Below are 14,406 nucleotides of genomic sequence, written 5' to 3' on the forward strand. Positions count from 1 at the left end.
CAGGACAATATAGCACTACAGGCAGTGATCGCTATACAGAGGATTGCTGGAGGCAGATCACACTGTATAGTTATATAAGCCTGCAGGACATTATAGGACTGCTTATAGTGATGTCTATACAGAGGATTGCTGGAGGCAGATCACACTGTATAGTTATACAATGTCTGAGAACTGCTAGTAATGATGTCTATACAGGGATTTTGGGGAAGGTAAGGGAAGGTCATGTCTTCTCTCCTCCTGCCGCTCTTCTCCAGGTCTCTGCTCTCTGGATCTGACAGACTAGCTGACTGCAGGAGAGAAGCCTCCTATATACAGCCAGCACTAGGCACAGGGCTCCTCTCCGGCTCTGTGCTTAGTGATGGATGCGACAGGTGACCATGCTCTCAGGTCCCTGCTCTTTAGGAGGGTCAGCTGACACACTGACAGCCCAGCCTCTATGGCAGGGTGATCGGCCATTACAGCTAGTGTTATATATAAGCTCCCCCACCCCCGGGGCAGCTACCCCTGGTGGTGGTGGTGGGGGAGGGGGAACGGATGCCTCAAGACTGTGTGTGTCATCAGGAAAGAGGGGTTGCCCAGGCAAGACGTTGAGCTTATATCTTGTCCCTGCATCAGGAACGTTCAGGAAAGTAGAGACAGTTAGAGAGCTTTTCTTTTATACATCCTTTGGGCAGTTCTGCCTATTTTTCATACGTCCAATTGGGCAAAGTTTTTAACTTGTGCCATGTTGGCAGCATGGAACATTGAAGAAATGTGCCTGGTTTTTGGACCAAGAAAGTACATTTTTGAGTTTGTGTTGTCTGCAGCCTAGTTCAGTGATTGTTGTAGATTGTTGTAGATTCTAAAGAGTTAAAGGGGTTATCCCATTATCCTTTATACATAAAGAATAGTCCAAGAAGTTGGACCCCCCCACCAATCAACTAGTTATCCCTTATAAATAACTTCTGATTGTGAGATAACCCCTTCAAGCTTGGTCGTCCTCAGAAACAAGATAAGTCCCTTCACAGCTTAAAGGGGTACTCCTGAGAAAAGCTTTTTCCCAGTAAATGAAACACATTACACAGTTATATAACTTTGTAATAAGCTTTAATCACCTATCTGCCCCCCTTTTATATCTTTCCCCCCCTCAACCACCCATCAAGAAGTGAAGTAAACTCATTGTTGCCTAATGACTGTTGACCCCAGGCTTTTCTGTGGCAGCCATTTTGTGACAATGACATCATCAAGATGCAGGCGGGTCTAAGACCTGTTAGGCCAGCCTCCCTTTGTCAGATGACTCAGGTTGCTAAGCTCTGATTGGCTGAGCAAGCTGTAAGCCATCTAACAGTTCTACAGAGTCAGTTAGACATCACAGGAGACAAAGTGCATTATGGGAAAGCCCAAACCAGGAAGTAAAGAAAAATAAAGACACCAACTGGAGCTTCAGGGACCTGCAAAGAGCGGGAAATTCAAACGGAGACAGACTCCAGAGGGATGGTAAATGGGAAAACTATGTTTATGATCCCAGCTCTGGTGAGACTGCACCCTGGAATATTGGGCCTGTCCTTACTGGCCATAGCATCCAATCACAGCACAGCTTTCACTTTTTTCAGTTTGAAAAATGAAAGCTGATCTATAATTGGTTGCTATGGGCAACAGAAAAAGGTAAAACCTTGAAGAACTTTATGGTGCTGTCGTAAAGCTCCTCCGCTGATCTATTACTAGGTGAGATCGGGACACACCTGCAGGAACTTGTTGCGTGGAAATAGCAATATCTGGAAATGTGTGGTATGATTAGATCACTATACAAGACATCAGACAGACATGTTGCTCAGTTTTTTGCGGTGTTGCCTGGCAGCGTTGGCATCCTGGTTACATTTCCTTTGAGATTTTCAATACTGTAACTTTGATTTTTCTGTATTTATCTTACATTCCAGATAGAAGTAGTTTGGTAAGTAGTAGGGATTACCGAAGTGAGTCCACACTCCCCCAGAGTCCTCTGCTGTGTCTCTGATGTCTTCAGCCACCTCCAGCCTATTGACCGAGATGGGACAGCGTCGCGGAAAGTGAGTGACTGAGTGGGCCGTTGTTTTGTCTGGAGAGTGACAGCCTGCTCAACCAATCACTGGCCCCATCTCAGTCACTCACTTATTGGCTGAGTGGGATGTGACTCTGATTTCTACCAGCCAATCACTGACTGACTGACTTGTGGCTCAAGAGTGAAAGCACCGTAGCCAATCACTGGGTGTGGCGCTGTCCCTCAGTCACTGATTGGCTGAACGGGATTTTGGCTGCGGGGGACACCGAAGACCAGAGACGGAGAGAGAGCACTGAACGGTGAGTTAAGAACAGCTAAACCACACCAAAACAGTTAAATATCTACAATTCTTTAGCTGTTTAAGTGCGGTTCATTTAAGGTTTGGTTTGGACAAATCCAAATAATATGCCAAAAAATTGCAAACCTGCTGAACCTAACTTTTGGAAAGTTTGCTCATCTCTAATAAGTAGCTAAGGAGGTATTTAAAAAGATACACACAGTACATTATCTCAGAGACATTTAATTTATAGTCATTGGATGTTATGGCCATTTCTTGACGTCTCTATGATGTCTCTTACTTCCATGGTCATATGTCAAGGAACAGTAATGCCACTATTGAAAGTTTGTTAAACTAGTGATGGTTTGCCAAAAAGTTTTCTAAACCTTTCGCCATATACATTGTATCAACCATGATTTTAAAAATCATCATACCCGTCAATTTGTTGTGTACCATATTGCAATTCAGTCCCATTGAAGTGAAAGTGGGAAAGCTGCCACCCAACCTACAAACTATGGACAGATGAAACGTTAAGTATCCACTTTTTGTAATTTTGTAAAGCCACACTTCACTTGGGTGACAGAAATAAAAAAAAAAAAAATCCAGAAAAATAGAAAAGCAAAAACTACAATGAAAAGAAGTCAACACAACCTGGACAATCATAAAATACTTGTTCTCTTAGATTATGTTTTTCCTAGCTCCAAATACTTTTTCCGTGAGTACAGACTGTATGCAAAAAACTTTTTTGAAATCTGGACAAATAAAAGCGTACAATAAAGGATATATACAAGTAGTCAATAAGGTCAAGGCTTTGGTGAGGTTTAGTCCATTGTCAATAAGTGAATTTGGAAGATTTTCTCCAGTTGGGAATGAAGACAGAAAGGAGAAGACGTGATATGGCAGCCAACAAAGACCAAAGCATGTCTGGATTAAGAAAATCAGCTTTAAGCCTGTTGTATACCTTGAAGGGTTCTTCCTGTGATAAAACAATCCCGTGATGGTGAGAAACAAAATGATGATCAGGAAAGGTAGGAAGAAACCAAGAACAAATGCGGTGATCACTAGAGACTGGTACTGGATCTTCTCATTCTCAAAGACGCCATAGATACATTTAGTTGAGTTCTGACAATCATATGTCTTTTTATAAAGGAAGTAAGGCACGCTGACCCCGAGAGAGAAGATCCATATGACTATGGCTTGTATAGAAGCCAACTCCTTTGTCCTATAGATGGTGTAGCTAAAGGGAAAGAAGACCACGAGGCAATAGTCTACACTTAATAAGGTGAGAAGGAGACCACTCACACACATGTAGAGGTAGAATATAGCACTGTTCAGTCTACACAGGAAGGAACCAAAGGGCCAGTGAATGTCTAAAGCAAAGTAGACCATGTCCAGAGGTTGGATCAAAGAGACCATAAAACCTGAGAAGAACAAATGAAGATATAAGATTGGTCGGTACTTCTTCTCCACCTTGAAGATTTTAATCCACATGATGAAGCCATTTATTGTAGGCCCCAAAAGGAATACCAAGGCACAAACAACAGCAGATAGGACTGTGGTAACATGGACATTGTGGTCATCTTCCTTGTCAGTGATGTTACAATACTCCATCCAGGCAAGGTTGCTGTCAGGACTTGAATAATTCTCCATTTCCTTGATAAGAATGGATACACTGTAGAGGAAATAATAAAGATCAGACATACAATGTTTTATGGGGAATCACTAAAGATCAAATGACATTGACAATTTTTCAAGGAATACAAAGAATATCTTCAAAAGACATGTCACAACTCCTCACTAAATGTTGGATGGTAGCTCATTGGGCCCCCAATATTACTAAAGTGATAAAACGATAGTTTTTGGGGTGTGTAGTACACTCTATGGTCAGAAACGTATTGGTATTGTTAATATATTATAGTAGACCTACCCACTCAAAACAAATAATAGTGGTATATCTAATGTCTATCTAATGAGAGTGTTATATTCTACTATATGTGTGTGTAGTTCATAGGTATCCAATGTGTTAATACTAGATGACCTTAGAGTATGAGCAATCACTGAGCTCAAGGGGATCAGTGGAAAAAAAATCCAACAAAGTACTCACTCAAGAGTCTCCATTGATACATTGCCCCCTATAAATTTAAATATGCAAAAAAAGGGGTCCGTGGAGTCTCAAAACACGGGAATAGCCAGATATCCCTCCAGGGAAAGAAACCTGTTTCCAAGGGGTGTCTCCCAGTGGGGAGATCACCACACCACCCTGATACGTAACCCCTTAAAGTGTCACTGTCATGAAAATTTTTTTGCAGAAATCAATAGTACAGGCGATTTTAAGAAACTTTGTAATTGGGTTTATTATCCGAAAAATGCATTTTTATCATGAAAAAACAGTTTGAAGCTCTCCCCCCTGTCTTCATTGTTCTCCTATGGAGAGAGCTAAACAAAAGACCAAAACAGGTCAACAAAGAGTTAATCTACAAATACCTCACCTGTTATCTCCTGGGACAGTCACCACTGACCTCCCTGACCTCGGATTACAGCTGTCACCCAGCTCTGTGCCTGTAATCCTCTGTTATCTGCTTTCTGCTGCCGGCTAACTCCCTCCTTCCTCCTCCCCCCTCCCTTCTCTATAGGAACAGACTGGGTACGACTCCTGCAACAAGTCACAATTTTCAGATTTTTTGGAGTGGATGAAAAAGAGGAGGGAGGGGGGGACCTGGGAAAAGGCTTTTTACATGCAGATAATGGCAGATTTGGCTAATAAACCCAATTACAAAGTTTCTTAAAATCGCCTGGACTATTGATTTCTGCAAAAAAAAATAAAAAATACGACAGTGACTCTTTAAGTCCCACTCAGTTGCGAGTATTGGAACATAAATAGGGCAATACCAGGGTGGCCCCTTCTGAGTCAAAGTCTATTTCAGTTGCAAGTATTTTGAGACAGCAAGGGATTACCAAAGCCAGGCATCCATCCACAGACAACTGTTTCGGGATATTGCCCCTCATCAGTGTGGATGGATATCTGGCTTTGGTAACCTTTGTCATGTCGTAATACTCACAACAGAGTTAGACTTTGACGCAGAAGGGGCCACCATGGGATTTCCCTATTTATGTTCCAATACTTACAACTGAGTGGGACTTAAGGGGCTATCAGGGTGGTTTGGTGATCTCCCCACTGGGAGGCACCCCCTTGGCAACAGGCTTTCCTTCCCTGGAGGGATATCTGGCTATTCCCATGTTTTTAAACCCACAACTGAGGTTCTATAGGCCTCTTTTTTGAGTGTATTCACATGTTCAGGTTTTTTATATCGATCTTCAATAACAAACCCCGAAATAGATGATAAATGGAGGACACATACAAAGGAAAGATTTGTCTTCTATTTAAAGGGGTTGTCCAGCAAAAATCTTTTTCTTTTTGAAATCAACTGGTGTCAGAAAGTTATATAGATTTGTAATTTACTTCTATTAAAAAATCTCAAGTCTGCCTATACTTATTAGCTGCTGTATGTCCTGTAGGAAATGTTGTTTTATTTTCAGTCTGACACAGTGCTCTCTGCTGACATCTCTGGCCGAGACAGGAACACTATCTCGGTTTTCTATGAATCCCCATAGAAAACCTCTCCTGTCTTTGGCAGTTCCTGTCTCGGCCAGAGATGTCAGCAGAGAGCAGTGTGTCAGACTGAAAATAAACCAACATTTCCTGCAGGACATACAGCAGCTAATAAGTATGGGAAGACTTGAGATTTTTTAAATAGAGGTAAATTACAAATCTATATAACTTTCTGACACCAGTTGATTTGAAAGAAAAAGATTTTCGCTGGGTAACCCCTTTAACTCCATTCCTGGCTGTGTGTTCAGTAATGGCCTGAAGGAACCTGAATGTGTGAACAGACCCTCCCTCTAATATAGTTGCTGCATTCCGCTGAAAAGATGTGTCACATAGGATCAGGTTTCTTCCAGATCTAAGAAGGCTAAAACTTCTCCTTTATTCAGATCTCCCGTTCTTGCTGTCTATGTAAAATGTGTTATCCCAAGTATGAGGTATATGAGGAATCCTTATCCTGTTATCCAAGTGTCCAGAATTTTCCTGATGTATCCGGATCCTAGGACTATGGTTGGAGCCGTGAGATGACTTCTATGGAACTTTGTTTGGAGTTTTTGTGTCTTTTGTTATGTGGATTCTCGTTAAGAATTGTGTAACTAAGTTAATGATCCGTTTCCTGCTGTCACATAGGGATGTGTTGTAATAACAGCTTCTGGTCACAAGTAGTTAGAACTCTGCCCATTATAAGGGATGGGGCCTATCATAACAATATCATGGCATCATGAGTAATAAGTCAACTTGTCTATGACTCTAGATCTACAGGGCCTCTAGTAGCTTAAAGTGAATGTCCACCATTACTACTTTCAAATTCTATGTTGTTAACTCCATTGTGAATAATTATAGCGACTCGAAGACAATGTGTATACAATGGAATGTATTGCTTTGGGCTGCAACTCGATACTTTAAGGGATTATCCGGCAAAATCTCTTTTTTTTCAAGTCAACTGGTGTCAGAAAGTTACATAGATTTGCAATTTACTTCTGGATTTAAAAATGTCACGTCTTCCAGTACTTATCAGCTGCTGCATGTCCTGCAGGAAGTGGTGATTTCTCTTCAGGCTGACACAGTGCTCTCTGCTGCCACCTGTTCGAGACAGGAACTGTCCAGAGCAGCAGCAAATCCCCATAGAAAACCTCTCCAGCTCTGCACAGTTCCTGTCACAGAGAGAAGTGGCAGCAGAGAGCATTGAGTCCAACTGGAAAGAATACACCATTTTCTGCTGGACATACAGCAGCTGATAAGTACTGGAAGACTGGAGATTTTCAAACAGAAGTAGATTGCAAATCTATCTAACTTCCTGACACCAGTTGATTTGAAATGAAGTTTTTCACGGGAGAACCCCTTTAAACTTTGTTACAGCTATTAAAATTCACATTGTAGCTACAAAAAGTCACATTACCTGTTATTAAAAAAAAAGGGAGGGGGTGGGGGATATGCCAAAAGTTTTCATCAGTTAGGGTCTCAATGCTGACACCCTTGTGGGAAGGGGACAAGTAAATTTGAATCAGAGAACCCCTTTAAGATCTTTTAACACTACTTCACTGCTTAGAGTTTGGAGAAATGAATGAAGAATGCAGAAAAGAGAATTTTGGCAGCCAAAAATATATGGATAAAATAAAACATGTGTCTTCTTCTGAGAAAGCTACGGACACTGCTACATCCGCTCCGGCTGTAACTACACTCCTGTCCAACAAATGTAATACAGATAACCAGACAAGCATTAATAATACTATAAAGAATATATCTATATACAGGCCATGTTACCTCTATAGCTTCATCCAGATTGCATCAGTAGGAGAAGGTGCACTTGTTGCTGCTAAACATCCAGTGAGTGTACAGTATAGGAGATCTGCCGACATTCCCATGGCAGGATCCTCTGCTATACGGTTTGTACGGCTGTGAGGATGGCGTAGTCTGATAGCTGAGGGTTGTATCATTGTGTAACGGGAAGTATGATGTCATCACTCCCACTGCTCTCTCTGTAGAAGGTGAAACACAGGGTCCTAAGGACTGCCAGCAGCCGGGTATACTTCTACTTATCCAAACAGCTGTTCGCGAGCTGTATGCAGTCATAAGTGTTAGCACATGTCCGCTGCATGTGTATTTGCACAGACATGCACAAGAGGAACTGATGTAGCAGAGTTAGTGCGTGAACTTGATCCGTCAAGTCTGACTTAACCCCTTGTCTCTTCAGGCTACGTTCACACGCTGTATTAGACTGGCCGTTCCGTGCAGGGGCCTGATCATTATACCATAGCAGTGACACAGCCTCCTCCTGCTGCCTGATCATCATGAGGGACAGCGGGGGGAGGCAGGGAAAGCATGACGTTTGGGAAACATCATGTACCAGGAACTATCTGCATAATATGACGTTTCCCAAACGTCATATTGTGGCAAGGGGTTAAAGTACTGTACCAAAGTCGCTCTTAAATGGAGGGTATAAAGGGTTAAAGTTTCTCTTAAAGGAAAGTCACTGTCTACACAGCCAGTTTTCATTTTTGCGCTTTTGTTTTTTCCTCCTTGTGTATATAAGGCCATAGTGCCTGCATTTTTCCACCTAGAGACCCAGATCAGCCCTTATTTTTTGCGCAACTAATTGTACTTTGATATAGCAGACGTAAAATATGCCGGGAAACCAAAAAAAAAATATATATGTGTGGGGAAATCGGGAAAAAAAAAATGCATTTTTTTTTTATTTGAGGGGGTTTTGTTTTTACGCTGTTCGCCCTAGGGTAAAACTTGTTATGCATGTTCCTCAAGTTGTTACGATTACAACGATATGTAACATGTATAACTTTTATTCTATTTGATGGCTTTAAAAAAATTAAAACCTTTTTAACAAAAATATATGTTCCTTAAAATCGCTCTATTCCCATGCTTATAGCGCATGTGGCACTTGTGTACTGTGTGACGTAGAGCTATGCAATAGGACTCTAAGGGTGCCTTCACACCTAGCGACTCTCAGCATAAATTACGCTGCGAGTCGGGTAGGTCCTGGCAGATCACTTTCACTACATACACGCAGCGGTCTGAACAACCGCTGCGTGTATGTAATTCTGCCAGCCCCTGAACCCCTTCAGCTCCTGCCCGGCTCCCGGTCCCACTCCGCTGTATACATTACCTCTCCTCGCTGCACGGGTCCCGGCGTACTGCACTCCCGCCCGGCCAATCAGTGGCTGCGGCAGGGAAACACACTGATTGGCCGGGCGGGAGAGCAGTATGCCGGGACCCGTGCAGCGAGGAGAGGTAATGTATACAGAGCGGGAACGGAGCAGGAGCCGGGCGGCAGCAGAAGGGGTTAAGCGGCTGGCAGAATTACATACACGCAGCGGTCGTTCAGACCGCTACGTGTATGTAGTGAAAATGATCTGCCAGGACCTACCCGACTCGCAGCGTAATTTACACTGGGAGTCTCTAGGTGTGAAGGCACCCAAAGAGGGAGATTTATCAAACATGGTGTAAAGTGAAACTGGCTCAGTTGCCCCTAGCAACCAATCAGATTCCACCTTTCATTTTCCAAAGAGTCAGTGAGGAATGAAAGGAGGAAACTGATTGGTTGCTAGGGGCAACTGAGCCAGTTTCACTCTACACCATGTTTGATAAATCCCCCCCCTAAGTTGCCAAAGATAAGGTGCCAAGTCTTCCAAAGACAGTCATCACAATGAAAGTGCACAATTCACTGAAATTGCTTTGTGGTTTGCCCAGCAAACCACAATATCCTCTTGAGTCGGAAATAGAAGTAGAGTTGGCCTGGTTTCAACCTCTGAATAACTGTTCAATCAATTTCTTAAGAGTTCTTAAGAAGACCAGCAGTCCTTGCAATGGATCTATCTACCCCATTAGGGTATGTTTACAAATCGGCCACATAAAACGCACAGTGTGAAACCTGCAACAGATTAAGTACATATGAGCGTATCCTTTAAAGAGGACCGACCCCCGCTAGAGCTCCTTATACTCACCTTGTTCCCGAAGTCCCGCTTCTTCAGCTTGTCCGGGGACGGAGATATCACCCTGGGAAGCCCGGCGCGCACTGCTGAGATGATTCCGACACTCATAGAGAATGACGGCTCCATTCATTCTCTATGGGCGTCGGACTCATCTCAGCAGTGCGCGGCCCGAGCTTCCCACGGTGATATCTCCTTCCCCGAACTGGCTGAAGAAGCGGGACTTCGGGAACAAGGTGAGTATAAGGGGCTCTAGCGGGGGGTCGCCCGGCTCTGACCCGGTACAGGGGGTGACAGGTTCCCTTTAAGTCATGGTGGGTGAGCTTGAAGGAACTTGAGGACAATTAATTAGGTGGTTGTTCATTTAGATCCAGGAGTCCTAAATCCAGCAGCTGATGTAATGTTAATTCCTCCCTATAGCAAGCATTATTAAATGGTTGCTGTACGTTTTTTTGTTTTTTCTTTTACCAATACATTCTGAGTCATGATATCTGCTTCCTTTTACTTACAGAGGACCTCATACATGGATGTGATTACCTCAAGGTTCCCGAGTCAGGCCCTCAGCAGAAATCTTACTGATTTTCACGTACCTGGATGATCAACCATGATTCAATATGTACTGTACTAAGCAAAAGTTTTAAGCAAGTGAGGGATAAAATAATGCAAAATGTTATTAGTTTATTTTGTAACAATTAACAGAAAGCAAAGTGAGTGAACAGAAGCAAAGTCTCAATCAAATCAATATTTGGTGTGATTTCCTTTTGTTCTTATAATGATACCTTAGACTTTCAGTATAAACTGAATAATAATATTGTACAGAAACAATAATGTAAATCATGTTATATAAGCACAAGGAAATATAAATATTTCTAAAAGCCTCATTCGATGGCGTGGTCTTCTGAAATCTAGTTGGTAATGAGTTGAACAAGTAAATTAATTTTTGGAAAAATTGGTTGGAAGATTGAAGGCAAAAAAGACCACCTGGTCCATCTAGTCCGACCTTATAATATTTCCCTTATTATTATCTTAGGATATATATAAATTCATTCCAGACAGGTTTAAATCAGATGGTTGTGTTTTCTTTTGTTATATTAGCAACAAAAACAAAGCAAAAAGGCAAAAACATTATGCCAACAAGCAGTAAATATATCGTCATTAAATTCTGTTCATCCCATGACTTTTTTCTTCTAGGTCTTGATCTAAGCTTTGAAGTGTTGTAGACCTTTCTTGTCTCACCGAGCCTGACTTGGTGTCTTCTATAAATGCTTTTTCGAGCATAGCCTGGAAGGAGCCACAGAATTTTTCTTTGAAATCTCGACCAATAAGGACGTAAAGGACGGGGTTAATGCAACTATTCAGGATGACCAGGAGTACAGCAACAAAATATAAGTAATGATCTACATAGGAAACAGACACATTTGTTTCAGATATAAAAGTAAGGAAAAGCAAATGACCGGGAAACCAACAGATAAAGAAGGCAACGACAACAGCTCCAATGGTTTTAAGAGGCCGAGAAGATATAACGATATGTCTCCTTTTAACATACAGAACAATCACAATGTAACAAGAGACAATGATGATAAAAGGTAGAAGGAAAAAGAAAACAAATTGCAAGACTGTCTTTCCGGCAAAGCCTGGTTCATTTGTATTTTCTGCACACACCATTTTATTATTAATCTCAGTCACCCTTGAGTACATTATATTGACCATAGACCAAACAAATCCTATCATCCAAATGGTCAGGACAATGATATAAGCCAATCTTGGCCTCCGTTGGTTGTGACACCATACCGGGAACACCACACAGAGGCATCGATCTATACTGATCACTGTGATCTGGAGGACACTGGCAACCATGTTAATGTAAAGTGAGAAGTCAATTAACTTACACATAATGTTAAATCCCACATTTCCTAAAAATCTTTGTGTAAAATTTAAAGGACTGAATAATGCAAAAGAGAAATCAGCTACGGCCAAGCTGAGGAACCACAACACAGTGACCTTCTTCTTCATTCTGAAGATGGCGAACCAGATGACGAGACCATTTCCGATGACTCCCAGTAAACAAAGAGCTGAGTAGACCGCCATAAATCCAATGTCTCTGTACATCATAGATGTGTGATTGCTGTATTGTACATTGCTTTTAGATACAGAATGCTTTTCATTGTAATAATCTGTATATTCTGGATAGGAGGCATTTTCTAAGGAAACAAAACGTGTTGTAGCCTCCATTATTTTTGTCTTCTGCATCAAATATGCCAGGAATATTTTCTAGAAAATAAAATATAAAAACATTAGATTTATAAGTTGCACTACGCACAACTTACAGTACAAATTATTAGGCCACTTGTGTCTATTGTCCATATACAGTTTATAACAATAATGAAGGATTGAATCACTGGCATACGCTCTGTCCTGACTCTTCTGACAAACTGACCAAATAGTCTATAACCCTGCAACGATGTAGATGAAAGCAGTGGCACTCACCCCATCAGATAAATTTATAAACAACTTTATTTGTCATCCATAGACAAACAGCAGTGGAACAGAATAATGTATGGGATGCTCCAAAAGTAGGCATCTACTAAAAGTGCATTGTTCTGTTCCTGCTGCTGTTTGTCTATGGATGACAAATAAAGTTTGATGGGGTGAGTGCCACTGCTTTTCTCTACATGGTTGCATATATAATTTGTGTTTAGTAACTAAGAGTCACTTTTATATGCTAAAACTGAACACTGGCACAAATCATCGATCCTTGTGGATTCCTAAAATTAACATTGGACATTGCCTCCCTTAGTAATCCCACCTGATTTTATCAATGGGAATGCTTAGTGGAAGTAGTTAACCTCTTAATGGCAATGGATGTAAATGTATGCCATGAAAGTCATGGCCCAGATAACACATGGCATGACAAAGGTGAACAGACCGGAATGTAAAAGATAAAAATTCCAGCTGTTTTGTAAGCTTATACCCGCCATCATTGAAGGGTATCAGAGATCACTCTGATGCTGGTTATTAAGCTTCCTATATGTCATGGTATATAGCAACAATGGCATCTAGTTTGCTATCTGACAAATGTTTGCCCTGCCAGAGACCTTGTCAGTACCTACATTACTATGGTGCTGTTCAGTTATCATGGCAGCCAAGAGCCTTCTGAAGGCCTCCGTGACTGCTGCATAAGATACAGTATTACTGCCTGCCATATTCAAGTAGTAATAGTAGCTGGAATTATATTACACAGCAATACAAAAAATATTGAATTGTACTTTTAAGAGATCAAAAGATGTAGAATGCGGAGCAAAAATAAAACCTTTAAAATAAAATCCTCTCATAATAATAGTTCACATTATTTTGCCCACATGAGCCAAAAAAAATAGCTTTTTTTTTCCTACACTTTTTTCATCTCATTTGTTGGTTAGAATGGGACGGCTGAGATCACACTAAGTTTTTGCAATGCGTTTTTTTCATTCATTTTTGCGAAAAACGGATGGAAAAAAACGGATACATGTGTGTGCATCCGTTTTGATCCGTTTTTCCATTGAATTCAGCTATTAAAGCGACTCTGTACCCACAATCTGACCCCCCAAAACCACTTGTACCTTCGGATAGCTGCTTTTAATCCAAGATCTGTCCTGCAGTCCGCTCGGCAGGTGAGCAGTTATTGTTCTAAAAGACAACTTTTAAACTGGCAGCCCCGTGCCCTATGGGAGTGGCCTATATTGTGTATGTATTAGGCTGGCACACCCTCTCTGTCCCTCCTCCCCACCCTCCTCATCATTAGGAATGCTCCAGGCAGATTGCCTACTATTCATCAGCTGTGAGAGCTCGACACATGGGCTGGATCGTTAAGGCACCTGTGTAAATGTTCAGCATGGAGAAAATGTTCCAGTGGCATTCCTAATGATGAAGAGGGTGGGGAGGAGGGACGGAAGGGTGGTGCAAAGTTAGGGCACAGACACTCCTGTTGGGCACAGGGTTGTAAGTTTAAAAGTTGTTATTAGGACAATAACTGCATCACCTGCCGAACGGAACCCAGGACAGATCTTGGATTAAAAGCAGCTATCCGAAGGTACAAGTGGTTTGGGGGGGGGGGGAGGTCAGATTGTGGGTAGAGAGTCGCTTTAAAAAACGGATCAAAAGGGATCAATTTTTGTTTTTTACGGACACAAAAATGATGTCGACTACTTTTTTGTGTACGTAAAAAAAAAAACGGATCCGTTTTAATCCGTTCTTCTTTTATGGAATTCAAAGGAAAAATAGATCAAAACAGATACACACACATGCATCCGTTTTTTCCATCAGTGTTTCATCCATTTTTGCAAAAAAAACGGATTGCAAAAACGTAGTGTGAACCCAGCCGAAGGGGCCACAAAAGGTCTCTCTCTTTTCTTCTCTACTTCACATCTCCTATGTTGGTTCCTTATAATAATAATAATAATAATAATAATAATAATAATATGAAGACGCACATAAATGTAATGGAGAATACTGTTATCATTGTACACACAGGACATCGAGAAGATCTTCAAAATGGGGTGTCCATTGATAGACAAATGGGGTTCAT

The 14,406-nt window shown here is 41.5% G+C and overlaps 2 protein-coding genes across 2 annotated transcripts; both read right to left on the reverse strand.

Annotated features, from left to right (window-relative positions):
* Positions 1 to 1,773: 1,773 nt before the first annotated feature.
* Positions 1,774 to 7,818, reverse strand: LOC138769270 (chemerin-like receptor 1). The gene is made up of 2 exons (XM_069947628.1): positions 7,663 to 7,818; positions 1,774 to 3,966 (listed from the first exon to the last, which is right to left on the reverse strand). The coding sequence occupies exon 2, from the start codon at positions 3,942 to 3,944 to the stop codon at positions 2,973 to 2,975; it is 972 nt and encodes a 323-aa protein (XP_069803729.1). The 5' UTR covers positions 3,945 to 3,966; positions 7,663 to 7,818; the 3' UTR covers positions 1,774 to 2,972.
* Positions 7,819 to 10,997: 3,179 nt separating this feature from the next.
* LOC138768793 (chemerin-like receptor 1) lies at positions 10,998 to 12,109 on the reverse strand. Its single transcript, XM_069946748.1, has one exon. It carries the CDS (start codon positions 12,090 to 12,092, stop codon positions 10,998 to 11,000), a length of 1,095 nt encoding a protein of 364 aa, XP_069802849.1. The 5' UTR covers positions 12,093 to 12,109.
* Positions 12,110 to 14,406: the final 2,297 nt, after the last annotated feature.

The sequence above is a fragment of the Dendropsophus ebraccatus genome, chromosome 12, assembly GCF_027789765.1.
Source record: "Dendropsophus ebraccatus isolate aDenEbr1 chromosome 12, aDenEbr1.pat, whole genome shotgun sequence".
Lineage (NCBI taxonomy): Eukaryota > Metazoa > Chordata > Amphibia > Anura > Hylidae > Dendropsophus > Dendropsophus ebraccatus.

Excerpts from the sequence above, each read along its gene's own strand:
- LOC138769270 (XM_069947628.1), bottom strand. The coding sequence starts at position 3,944 with ATGGAGAATTATTCAAGTCCTGACAGCAACCTTGCCTGGATGGAGTAT.
- LOC138768793 (XM_069946748.1), bottom strand. The coding sequence starts at position 12,092 with ATGCAGAAGACAAAAATAATGGAGGCTACAACACGTTTTGTTTCCTTA.